Source organism: Maniola hyperantus, chromosome 14 (assembly GCF_902806685.2).
Source record: "Maniola hyperantus chromosome 14, iAphHyp1.2, whole genome shotgun sequence".
Taxonomy (NCBI): domain Eukaryota; kingdom Metazoa; phylum Arthropoda; class Insecta; order Lepidoptera; family Nymphalidae; genus Maniola; species Maniola hyperantus.
In genome coordinates this window covers 1,489,400-1,501,370 of record NC_048549.1, presented here as the reverse complement: position 1 = coordinate 1,501,370, position 11,971 = coordinate 1,489,400, and the positions used below count along the sequence as shown (strand labels likewise).

The following is an 11,971-nucleotide window of genomic DNA, read 5'->3' as shown; positions in this document are numbered from 1 at the left end:
CAAGTTATTTAGGATTAAACACAAAGGTATATTTTTGCAAAATAATTCATTTATTTGATGTCAAAACAAGTTATTTTGGATTAAACACAAATGTATATTTTTGCATAATATTTCATTTATTTGATGTCAAAACAAGTGATTTACGATTAGGTACTATTCATTTTATCAGGTACGAAAAATATAACATGTATACCTAGAATATTATCCATACTAATATTATAAATGCGAAAGTGTGTCTATCTGTCTGTCTGCTAGCTTTTCACGGCTCGACCGTTCAACCGATTTTGACGAAATTTGGTACAGAGATAGCTGGCATCCCGGGGAAGGACATAGGTTACTTTTTATCCCGGAAAATACGAAGTCGCGGGCATCATCTAGTTTTATAATAAAAATGAATACATTCAGAATAATGAAAATCATACGATCTATACTATTATACGGAGTCCAGTCTTAAAAATGTTTTTACTAAAAATTAAGTATAGATAATAATTAATAAACATAACTCTTTGTGTGAGTCAGAGCCATGCCCGGGGTTGTCACAAGTACACCCCGCTATAAGTCCCGCAAATTGCTATTGCGCTGGAATCATGTCTCATTCATTAACATCGAAATGACGTCATATTGACGTCAGCCGAAATAAAAATATACCATCAGCACGAAACTTTAGTCTAGTGCTGACGTCACTAAAATGCCGGCCGCGCTCATTAGCAATTTGCGGGACTTATACCTTGCAGCATTGAGGGGAAGTAGGGGACAACAGATGCCACACCTTGATATTTATGGTGTTTTGGAACAAAAATAGTATAAAATAAAGTCGCTTCCCGCTGTCTGTATGTATGAACGCGTAGATCTTTTAAACTACGCAACGGATTTTAATACGGTTTTCACCAATAGATAGAGTGATTCAAGAGGAAGGTTTATAGCTATAGTTTAATTCTCAAAAAATTAGAGAGAACTCGAAATAATGTGAATTAGGTAGGAAAAAAAATTCTCATTTGAGAGTTTCCGAGGCAATGACAGCTCAATGGCACCACATTAGTATCTACATTGCCATTTGCCCCCATGCGAAGCCGGGGCGGGTCGCTAGTATTTTAATAAATCTTGGCCTAAAAACTATGTGCCTCATAAACAAGCTCAGCCACTCAGCGAGCGATGGAGGGAACGCTTGGAGTTTCTCTATGTGATCAAATCAGAAATGAGGAGATTCGTAGGAGAAGCAGAGTACATAGCTCAACGGGTTGCGAAGCTGAAGTGGCGATGGGTACGGCACATAGACACACATAACCGATAGACGTTGGGGACCCAAAGCGACCAATGGCGACCTCGCACCGGAAAGTATAAGTTTTGACGACCTCCCTGGCGCAGTGGTCTTATTAGTAGGCAGAATTTGGCTGTACCTTTTTGTTTTTGTAATATCTCCACTGTTTACCCATATTCGCAATAAAGAAGTTTGAATTGAATTGAATAGTAGGAGGTCCCAGGCTTGATTCTCGGCAGGGGTTTGGAATTTCATAATTTCTAAATTTCTGGTCTTCAGCCGTGGCTAGTTACCACTCTACTAGCAAAGCCGTACCGCCAAGCGATTTATCGTTCCGGTACGATGCCGTGTAGAAACCAAAAGGGGTACGGGTTAACTAAAAACTATCATACTGGTTAGCCCGCTCCCATCTTAGATTGCATCATCACTTACCACCAGGTGAGATTGTCAAGGGCTAACTTGTATCTGAATAAATAAAAAGTGTGTCATCTTGTCCCTTACCTACCCTATCGCCTATATAAACAACGTAAATTAAACCGTAATGCTATACAAATATGACTGTTTTTACAATAAGCGCACTTATGCCTCACTAGTCATCTGTGCAGTGATTTAACACTTTACATAGTCCGAAATGTGTGTTCAGATATATAGTATGCAACAGGGCGAAATGGCAATCGAGCAGGGAACACCCCGCACACCCGCACAGCCTCCGCGCTAACCTGGTGCGGGCGAGCGCAGGTGACGTACCGGTGTGCGGGACGTCCCCCCCACATCATACCCCGATTACCATTTCGACATGTCGCGGACTATAGTCCATTTTTTCTTAGTTTGCTTAAAAGATAAACAAATCGCAGAAACGTACTCAGAGAAACGCGTAAGCGACACGATTTTCTGGAGTTAGTTTTTCACTCGTATCGTGATTCGAGTAACAAAGTCGTATGGGCCGCGTATAGTGATTACGAATACGCATTTCAGATGCTATATTATGTTTACCCTTTAGGTAAACTAGGACATACAGTACGCAGCCCAAAATAATGTACATCGAACTCAGTGGCGTGTAGCTCATAGAGGCATAAACGCACTGCTTACCCTCATTGTAATAAGTCAATGCTTATTTTTCTTTTTAACCTGCCGTAAAATAAGTTCATACCTAAATGCATACCCTGGCTTGAACTCCTGTGCACGCCACTGATCGGACTTTAGAATGATATTTCGGCTTTGTAGAGCGTTGTCTCTGTCACTCATATCTATACAGTTTTCAAAAATAGAGTTTTGGCCAGAAGGTATCCAATATCGAGTTCGAGAGCGAAATAATGTTACTAAGAACATTTCTACAAATAAATAAATACCTGTGTCCTGTGACATGACAGTTTTTTTAACCATTTCAGTTAGTCTTAAGTTGTATTATGTGTATGTCTATGTGCCTTCCAACGTAATGTTTATTTTATTTTATTGTAATTTTTTATGTTCTATGGGTTTTCATGCCTGACAATAAAAACTATTATCATATGACGTTTTGTCTGACTCAACGACAGGGACAGCTCTTTACAAATTTACTATCTCCTTCTAAAGGTCGATGTATATTACTTTCGGCCGGGTACTGTACTAAAGTACAACAATGTCACTAAAGAAAATTGACAATGTTATTCAAAACTAGTCAAATACTATTCTCACCGTCTAAAATTGCTTTGTCGTCCTCAGCTTTCTTTACCTTCTTAGCTTTAATATCAGCCATTGTCTGTTCTATGGAACGTAAATCCTTTTTATTCTCGCTGGGAACTTCTCCGTAACTTTTGTTCATATTAGTCTTCTGTGCTGCATCTATTGCAGCTTCTTGGCCAATCAGATGCGCGTATTTCTGCTTATAAAAAGTCCCACTCAATTCTTCTTTGCCATGCTTGCGTTTTCTATTCTTCTCTTCTTGGTTGTCTAGTTCTGCTTGTTTCTCCATTTCTATACGTCTTTGAACCATTTCAGTGGCTTTTTCATCGTTCCATACGCAGCCATCTCTGCGAACGCTTAATTCATCCTCAGAGGGACCCTTATCTTTTAAGTAGACAACGGCATAACGGTCAACACCTTCTTGTCCAAATGAGTATACCTAGAAAGAGAGAAATGTTTATAGTATAGGAGTGCACGGAATGTGATTCAGAGAGATCAGCAAGTTGAAAACTTAAAATATTAAAGCCATCATGCAGGTTCTGATGATGCTTAAAACAATTTTTAACGACCTCCCTGGCGCAGTGGTATTATAAGTGGGAGGTCCCGGGTTCGATTCCTGGGAGGTATTTGAAATTTTATAATTTCTAAATTTCTGGTCGGTCTGGTCTGGTGGGAGGCTTCGGCGGTGGCTAGTTACCACCCTACCGGCAAACCTGTGCCGCTAAGCGATTTAGAGTTCCGGTACAATGCAATGTAGAAACCAAAGGGGCATGGGCTTAATAAAAACTGCCATACCCCTTCTAGGTTAGCCCGCTTCCATCTTAGACTGCATCGTCACTTACCACCAGGTGAGATTGCAATCAAAGGCTAACTTGTATCTGAATTTAAAAAAAAAATTACCTGAGCTCCAGCTGTGGTCGCAACGTCACGGATTACAGATCTGTACATTTGTTCCATCGGTTCAAACTGCAGGTGTGGTTTGGTGCCATCTTTGATAAAATTACTTATCTTCTCCTCAACTCGCTTACAGAATTTGTTCAGAATATGTTTTTCTTCTTTCTGCTTGCGTTCTATTGCCTCTTTCTGCTTTTTCATAGCATTCTTCTGCGCCTCACTTGTTGACGGAGGTTTTTGCATGGAATTCAATATAGAGCCTAAGAGATCCATGTTTGAAAAATAGCAAGAAGCCTTTGAATTAACCCTTTATACTTCGTTTTCCGTGCAAAAAGATGTGTATGCAATAATTTCAGGTACTTTTCGCTGCCAATCAGTAGGTATTTTAAAGTTTTCAACCAACGACTTGGTGTTCAGACCTTTAAGGGCTAGAACGTTTAGAGAAGTTTCAATCTGACCGCAGATTTGACCTCCAAAAGATATTGTGTCGGTCACAAATTCTAGTATCTGTTCTAAAGGAGGTTGCAATGGGGTTCCGGTGATAAGTGGTGTTTGAACTGAGAAGTCAATTTCTTTGCAGCTTTCTAAAAGTACTCTGTTTTTGTTGCAAAGTTGTTCAAACAAGTCTTCGATTATTGACCTGAAAGTAAAGTACTAAGACTTTATAACTAGTACTAGGTTTGAGCCATCCATACTAATATTATAAATGCGAAAGTGTGTCTGTCTGTCTGTCTGTTAGCCTTTCACGGCCCATCCATTCAACAGATTTTGACGAAATTAGGTACAGCGATAGCTTGCATCCTGGGGAAGGACATAGGCTACTTTTAATCCCAAAAAATCAAAGAGTTCCCATGGGATTTTTAAAAACCTAAATCCACGCAGACGAAGTCGCGGGCATCATCTAGTAGAGAATGAAAGATGATGGCGCGACTTTACTGGCTGGATTTAGGTTTGTTGAAACCCTTTGGCAACTCTTCAATTTGTCTGGTACAAAAGTAGTCTTTACCAATTACCAATTCCCGGGATTCAAGCTATCTTTTAAATCACATAATATCAACATTGGTGTCACAGCCAAAGTTGGTTGCCATTTCATGGGATTTTTCATTTATCAGGAAATTATTTTCTTAGATTACAAAACTTTCCTCAATTGTATTCAATAAAGTTGTTAAGTAATGCTTGTTTGATTACATTAGTTGTTGATCAATTTCTATAATTACTCAGCAATAAGTGTTTTGATAATAATATAATATTGATGGCCTAAATAACTATGTTATTAGAGGTTATAACTTACCGTTGACTTTGTATCTCCTGAACTTCTTCAGAAATGAGGTTATGTAAAGCCGATAATAATTTCGTTTGGAGCCCTGTAAACTCTTCCAATGGAGTACCTACTACTTGGGCTCTAAAACAAACAATCTTTTTAACTTTATTGAAACTTATAGTATTCACAATCTAAGTAGTAATCAAATGGAACTTACTCTTTGATATTCAAGCACCGGTGTATTAATTTATTTATAGAAATTGCGCAGTTTTGGCAAATTTTCAAACTACTTTTGGACGTATTGTAGAATTCTTCGAAGTACGAAAAATAGTCAATGATTTGCTTCTGTACTTTTGTTTCCATTATATGAATTAAAATTCATATTTTATTCCTTTTCTTGTAGGCAAAGCAAACAAAATTTTATTTAAACTTTATTTTGGCTTGCGGTGTACACCTTTAATGACATTTTAAAGATAAATAAAAAAAATGTTGCCTCTTAGTTTACAGTATTGTCCCTAAAAAGTTAGAAAGTTAAAAATGAAAATCATCATCATTATGATCAACCGTAGACGGAGTAAAAAATCTAGACAAAGGAACGTTTGCTTTCTCATTCACACTAAAAAGAAGCACAGATAAAGCTACTAAAGCACAGATAAAGTTGTGACTAATGTGATAAACAGAGACGCAGCTAGCCAATATTTTGTCCCTTATCGTGTAACCGATTTTTTTCAAGGAATACAACTTTAGTTGCAAAACAAACTTTGAGAATTCGTGGCATCATTGTATTTCTCATTAGTTATTTACTTGTTTTCACATAAAAAAAACGTTTAATACAATTAATATTGGCGCTGATTCTGTTGTTTTTCGCTAAACTAAATTTAAAGTATCTGCATCCTTTTCTTTTTAATATTGCTAAAAAAGGACGGAACATGAATTTTACATTTAAAAACTCTAAATGTTAGTGCACGCTACCAATTTAAACGATACGCTCGCGACTGGTACCTACCTAAAGTCACGAGGTTTGACAGCTCTAAATTAAACTTAAAACTGTCAAACTATGTCTGTCCTTTTGAGAAGAAAGAAAGAATATAGAAAGAAGAGGATGCGAATGCTCTAAAATTTAGTTGTGCTCAGAATCAGTACCATTGTTGAGCGGTTTATACAAATAATGTGGCTAATTCCGTTGTACACAATCTCTAAACTAAACTAAAATGGCACGTCTAAATCTATTGCCATCCCTTTCATAATGTTGCTTGCGGAAAAGGATAGCACTAGATTTAGACCTGGTAATTTAGTTTAGTTAAGATATTGTGTACAAGAGAATCGGCCCCAATATTGATTACTAAACAATGGTACCTAATTGTCGTGTTTACGTCGTGCTATCGCTATCTCACACTCGGTTACACAGTACTTTAGTCTAACTTTTTTAGTCAGTCTACGTGATCAACCCATCGCCGGTTCACTACAGAAAACGGGTCTCTTCTCAGAGTGAGAAGGGGTTTGGCCATAGTCTACCTAGGTTTTTAGCGTAGACGTACCTATCACTTGGCAGAGAACTTTTTAAACTCCCTAAATTATGGGAAGTTAGTTTAGGTCACCACAGACAATATTAAACAAGCGTAGGTTAAAATATAATAATATGGTTTAGGAATTATTTTACTTTACATAAAAAATTAAACAATATTTATATTTAATATAAAAGTCAAAAAAAATTAAAATTAAATTTTTAAAATAGTAGCTGTACTTTTGTATTATTTTTTCTAAGTGATAAGTTGGTTCGTTCTCTTTGTGCACTTGAAGTCATTTTTATGAAGCTGTCAAATCATGCACCAATAAGAAACGATAAAGCTGTGGAGAAGGGAGTAAAGAGACAAGGAAAGTCTTTATTTTTGCATTTGGTTTATGAAAAAAAAAAAGATTCCGACGAATTGAGAACCTCCTCCTTTTTTTGAAGTCGGTTAAAAACAAATCAGTATCGCTTGTTTTTCGAACGGAGGTGGATGTTGACCTCCGCCGCGATAAATTACGAAAAATATTCGCTGTCTAAATTAAATACGGTGTTATTGCAATACTGAATCGATTATCGTGGTGATAAAATGAGTGAAAAAGTGTGATATAATTTTATAATAAACCCTCAAATAGCAGTAAGTGCATTCGTGAAAATGAATGGTAAATTGCACAGTGAAACAGGGCCCACTTTCTCGGCCGACGACATGCGTGCCCAAATATTGAATCCGTTTGTACACAAATTAGAATTGGATAACACATACGACAAAATACGGGTAAGATTTTGTTTGCAACAAAAACTATACATTTTTTGTACCTAGGTATTTATTTTTATTTTTGGAATAAAAAAAAACAAGTTCATTTTGCGCAGACTCAGTGAGGTGTCTCGCGAAATGATTGCGAATTGCGATTGAGATTTGAGATTATTTCAATCATTTCTATTATTTGGTTCTATCAGCATAATTTTAGTATCTTCGTGAAAGTTGTTATTATTATGGTGTTATTATGTAATAAAAACAAGATAGGTAGCTGGTAGTAGCTACCTTCGCACACTTTCTCTAATTTATATCTTACTTAGTTTTGTACTCTAGCCTAGTGGTTCGGACGTCCGCCTCCTATTCGGGAGGTCGGGGGTTCGATCCCGGGCACGCACTTCTAACTTTTCGGAGTTATACGTGCGTTTTAAGAAATTAAATATCACTCGCTTTACCACTGAACGAAAACCTCGTGAGGAAAATAAAAAGTAGCCTATGTCACTCTCCAGGTCTTTAACTATACGCATGCAAAAAATCATGTCCATCCGTTGCTCGGTTGCGACGTGTGATTGGAGGACAAACCAACAAACAAAGACACACTGTCGCATTCATAATATGGGTAGTGATATATGTAGTACGCGACAGCTCGAAATGGCAATCGGGGTATGAGGAGTGGGACGGGGGACGCCCCGTAGACCCGCACCTCACCCAAAACAATCCGATTGTTGCTTCGATTCGTTGCTCGGTTGCGACGTGATTGAAGGACAAACCAACCAACACACTTTGGATTACAATATGAGTAGCTGGGTAGTGACAAGTGGTAGGTAGATATACCTAATATGTTATCGATGTGTCCATTTGTCCCCTACCGGGAAATCGAACCCACTCGCTGTCTGTAGACAATAATTCATATTGAATCTACTGTTGACTACCAAGATAGAACCTATAAAAAGTACGATCAATAACTTGAAGCCTTTTAAAGATTCCACATTTCACTATTGAAATAGAACGACTATCTACCTACATACCTATAACAGAACTTTAACTGTTCGTTGTATGTTCCTTCGAATGTCATTCATAAAAATATTAAGTTTCACGCCCCGTAAGGTAACGTAAATAATATAACCTACCTTATATGTATTACATACCTTATAATATTACATAATGAATGATCTACATTCTACAAGCAATGACAAAACTGACAAAATCGTTCAAGTGCTAGTCAGATTAACATATGAAGTCCTCCGTACTAGGTGTCTACCTACCTATCATACCAGAAATAACACTTTTTAACTTTTTAATTAACTAGTTTACGCCCGCGACTTCGTCCGCGTGGACTACACCAATTTCAAACCCCTGTTCTACTCCTTTAGGGATTGAATTTTCAAAAATCCTTTTTTAGCGGATATCTACGTCATACCTAATACCCGATCCGCCCAGTAGCTTGAGCTGTACGTTGACAGATCAGTCAGTCAGACAGCTTTTCCTTTTATACCTACTATACAAAATTTCATAACATGCAGTTCAAATCGTATTAAGAGGAACAGAAAGTTAGAAAGACCACTTAGATCGCCATCGGCCGGTCGTGGAGGGAAAGTACAGTGTTATTCACCATAACACGCGCATTATGCTGCGTTCTTAATGTTCACATACTAAACACGTAGTTACCCAGATTTATAGTGTAATAATAGTTAAATTATGTAGCATAAATAACTCTAGTTATCGAACCGAGAGTTTACCCATGAAATAGTTATTTGTTATGCAAGGGTGCAAAGATGTTATTTTGTCCCGAGCGTTTGTATTGAATTCCGAGCCAGCGAAGGATTCTAAGGTTGAACCACGAGCGAAGCGAGTGCTCCATAGATAGAATCCTGAGCGTAGCGAGGAATTCAAAGACTCGAGCGCAAATAAATTTGCACCCGTGCGAAACAAACAAATTTTCATCTCACTACAGCGAGGAAAACGCTAGATGATTGGAAACGCTAGACGCTAGGGTACATTGAAAAATTGCCAATTTTACCAATAAGTCAAGGTCTGCAAATCAAGTAAGACACTATACTCTACAATATTAAACCCACCTACAGATTTACGAGTTCGCGTGATGTACAAAGATGTTTGCCTTCAAGTTTTATAGGTAATAGTTTTAGGTATTTTGTCTCGGATCGATTATGATGAGCTGGTATTGACTCTACATTGCATTTCGATGGAAATTATTGTAGCTACAGCTCTCGTCACGCAGTCTGTTGTGGGAAATAAAACTATAAAAGCATTGATTTTGGGATAGGCGGCTTTTTGTAGCGATACAGCCGCGCGTATCTTGAACGCGATTCTGAATCGTGACAGTAGCGATACAGCCGCGCGTATCTTGAACGCGATTCTGAATCGTGACAGTAGCGATACAGCCGCGCGTATCTTGAACGCGATTCTGAATCGTGACAGTAGCGATACAGCGGCGCGTATCTTGAACGCTATTCTGTGGCTCTACCGCGGTTGTTTGACAGCTACAATGTCACGATCGCAATCATCTCCGATTGGTTAATGCTCGCTCACTATTGGCCACAATGCATTGTTGCAACAAGAATCGCACAAATTCAGCCAATCAGAACAATTGAGATTGTAATAATGATTGATGCCGGTTTTAGACAATCAATCGCCCTACTGAATCGTGTCAATAGCGATACAGTGGCACGTATCTTGAACGCGCTTCTGAATCGCGACAGTAGCGATTTTTTTTCTTTTATTTATTTAGAGGCTTTTATATACACAATAGTTGATGATGATGATATTGTTACGAAAATTAAGCGTAGCTAATTTATAAAGCTTATAATAAAAAGCACCTTGACCTAATGACGCCGACAAAATGACGAAAAGCACAACTAAGTAGGTAGTGATACCTATTAGTGCATTGTTACCGCTACGGCAATCAAAATATTGTAGTCTTGAACATCAAGGCCTTTACCTAATCTGTCATCCACATACCGTTACGGCCACTGCTCAATGCTAAACAAAAAACAAATTAAAGTTTTTTGTTCGCTCGAAAAAAATGCAGGAAAATAAAGAACTTCCGAATCAAAACAATGAAGCAGAAGGCAGAAAGTAATGTACATCGGCCTTTAGAATGACATTTCGGCTTTGTAGAGCGTTGTCTCTGTCACTCGTACCTCTATGACGTTTTGTCGGTCTCGACGACAGAGACAGTGCTCCACGAAGCTATCTCCTTCTAAAGGTCGATGCACATTACTTTCTGCCACGTACTGTGCGTCTTGTGGATTTCAGTTTTTGAAATCCCGTGGGCACGGTTTTATCGGAATAAAATGTATGAAATCTGGAGAGTATTAACTACTTATAGCTTTAAAAAAAAAGAGTATTAGCCATGTTTAATGATTAATATTCCCCTTTCCTCTCCAACTAAGCGTCAAGCTTGTGCTAGGAGTAGGCACGACGTTATTGCAACGGGCGGGGTTTGAACCGCCGACCTTTTCGGTTTTCAGTCCACTCCTTTACTCGTTGAGCTATTCAGGCTTTTGAGCTATCTGTTCAAAATCGTTTCAGGCACAGGTTTCAGCGGTCAAATCGTGATAAGGTAACAGACTGACAAACTTCCTCATCAGACTTAGTTATTAAGTACTTAGTTATCTGTTCAAGATCCGTTCACCGATTAAGTCGTGATAAGGTACAACATACAGACATACTTCCCCATTGTAATACAGATTAGAGATATACAAATGACTAGCTTATGCTCGCGACTTCGTCCGCGTGGATTACACAAATTTCAAACCCCTATTGCACCCTCTTAGGGTTGAATTTTCAAATCACGGATACGAACCGAATACGGATGAGTGCACAAACGTCCGTACGGTGGTAACTAGCCGCGGCCGTAGCTTATTAATTATTAGTCATCATCGTCATCATCATCATCAAGCGATAGACGTTTTATTTTTATTTTTATTCATTATAGGTGTACGCTTGACCACAATCACACCTGATGGGAAGTGATGATGTGGCCTAAGATGGGACGCATTTACCTGGAAGATGCCTATTCACTCTTGTTTACTGCTGGACATATTAGGTATCTTGTAGGGACTTCCACACGCCACGGTCTTGCGCCGCCTGAATCCAGCGGCTCCCTGCGACTCGTTTGATGTCGTCCGTGCACCTAGTGGAAGGGTCTTCCAACACTGCGTTTTCCGGTGCGAGGTCGCCATTCCAGCACCTTGGGACCCCAACGTCTATCGGTTCTACGAACTATGTGCCCTGCCCATTGCCACTTCAGCTTCGCAATCCGTTGAGCTATGTTGGTTACTCTAGTTCTCTTACGGATCTCCTCATTTCTGATTTGATCACGTAGAGAAACTCCAAGCATAGCTCTCTCCATCGCCCGCTGAGTGACTCTGAGCCTTCTTATGAGCCCAATAGTTAGCGACCATGTCTCGGATCCATATTATTAGTAGAGTAAAGTATTAAATTATTATTGTTTGTTTCAGACGGCAATTTTCACAGTAATCCTATTGCCTTTCCGGGTGATCGTGATCCTGTTCCTCATCGTAACGGCGTGGTTCCTCGCGTGTATAGGCCTCTATGGGCTGACCGAGGACGACCTGAGGGAGAAACCCATGACTGGCTGGAGAAGGTGAA

General features: G+C 38.8%; 2 protein-coding genes across 4 annotated transcripts in view; one reads left to right on the top strand and one right to left on the bottom strand.

Moving 5' to 3' along the window:
• Window positions 1-27: 27 nt before the first annotated feature.
• LOC117988377 (sperm-associated antigen 7 homolog) overlaps window positions 28-11,971 on the bottom strand; it is a 396,860-nt gene continuing 384,916 nt past the window's right edge. The window contains exons 1-4 of one of the 3 annotated variants that reach the window (XM_069502998.1): window positions 5,293-5,536; window positions 5,106-5,230; window positions 3,821-4,454; window positions 28-3,359 (exon numbers count right to left, since the gene is read on the bottom strand). In XM_069502998.1, coding sequence (XP_069359099.1) covers window positions 2,916-3,359; window positions 3,821-4,087 — 711 coding nt within the window. In that variant the 5' untranslated portion in view covers window positions 4,088-4,454; window positions 5,106-5,230; window positions 5,293-5,536 and the 3' untranslated portion in view covers window positions 28-2,915. Of the gene's footprint in view, window positions 3,360-3,820; window positions 4,455-5,105; window positions 5,231-5,292; window positions 5,537-11,971 lie in introns of those variants that run through there. The other 2 variants (XM_034975509.2, XM_069502999.1) reach the window with 2 other exon arrangements.
• LPCAT (lysophosphatidylcholine acyltransferase) overlaps window positions 7,045-11,971 on the top strand; it is a 50,559-nt gene continuing 45,632 nt past the window's right edge. Inside the window, exons 1-2 of the mRNA XM_069503015.1 lie at window positions 7,045-7,357; window positions 11,821-11,966. Of these exons, the coding sequence (XP_069359116.1) occupies window positions 7,238-7,357; window positions 11,821-11,966 (266 nt within the window). The 5' untranslated portion in view covers window positions 7,045-7,237. The remainder of the gene's footprint in view (window positions 7,358-11,820; window positions 11,967-11,971) is intronic.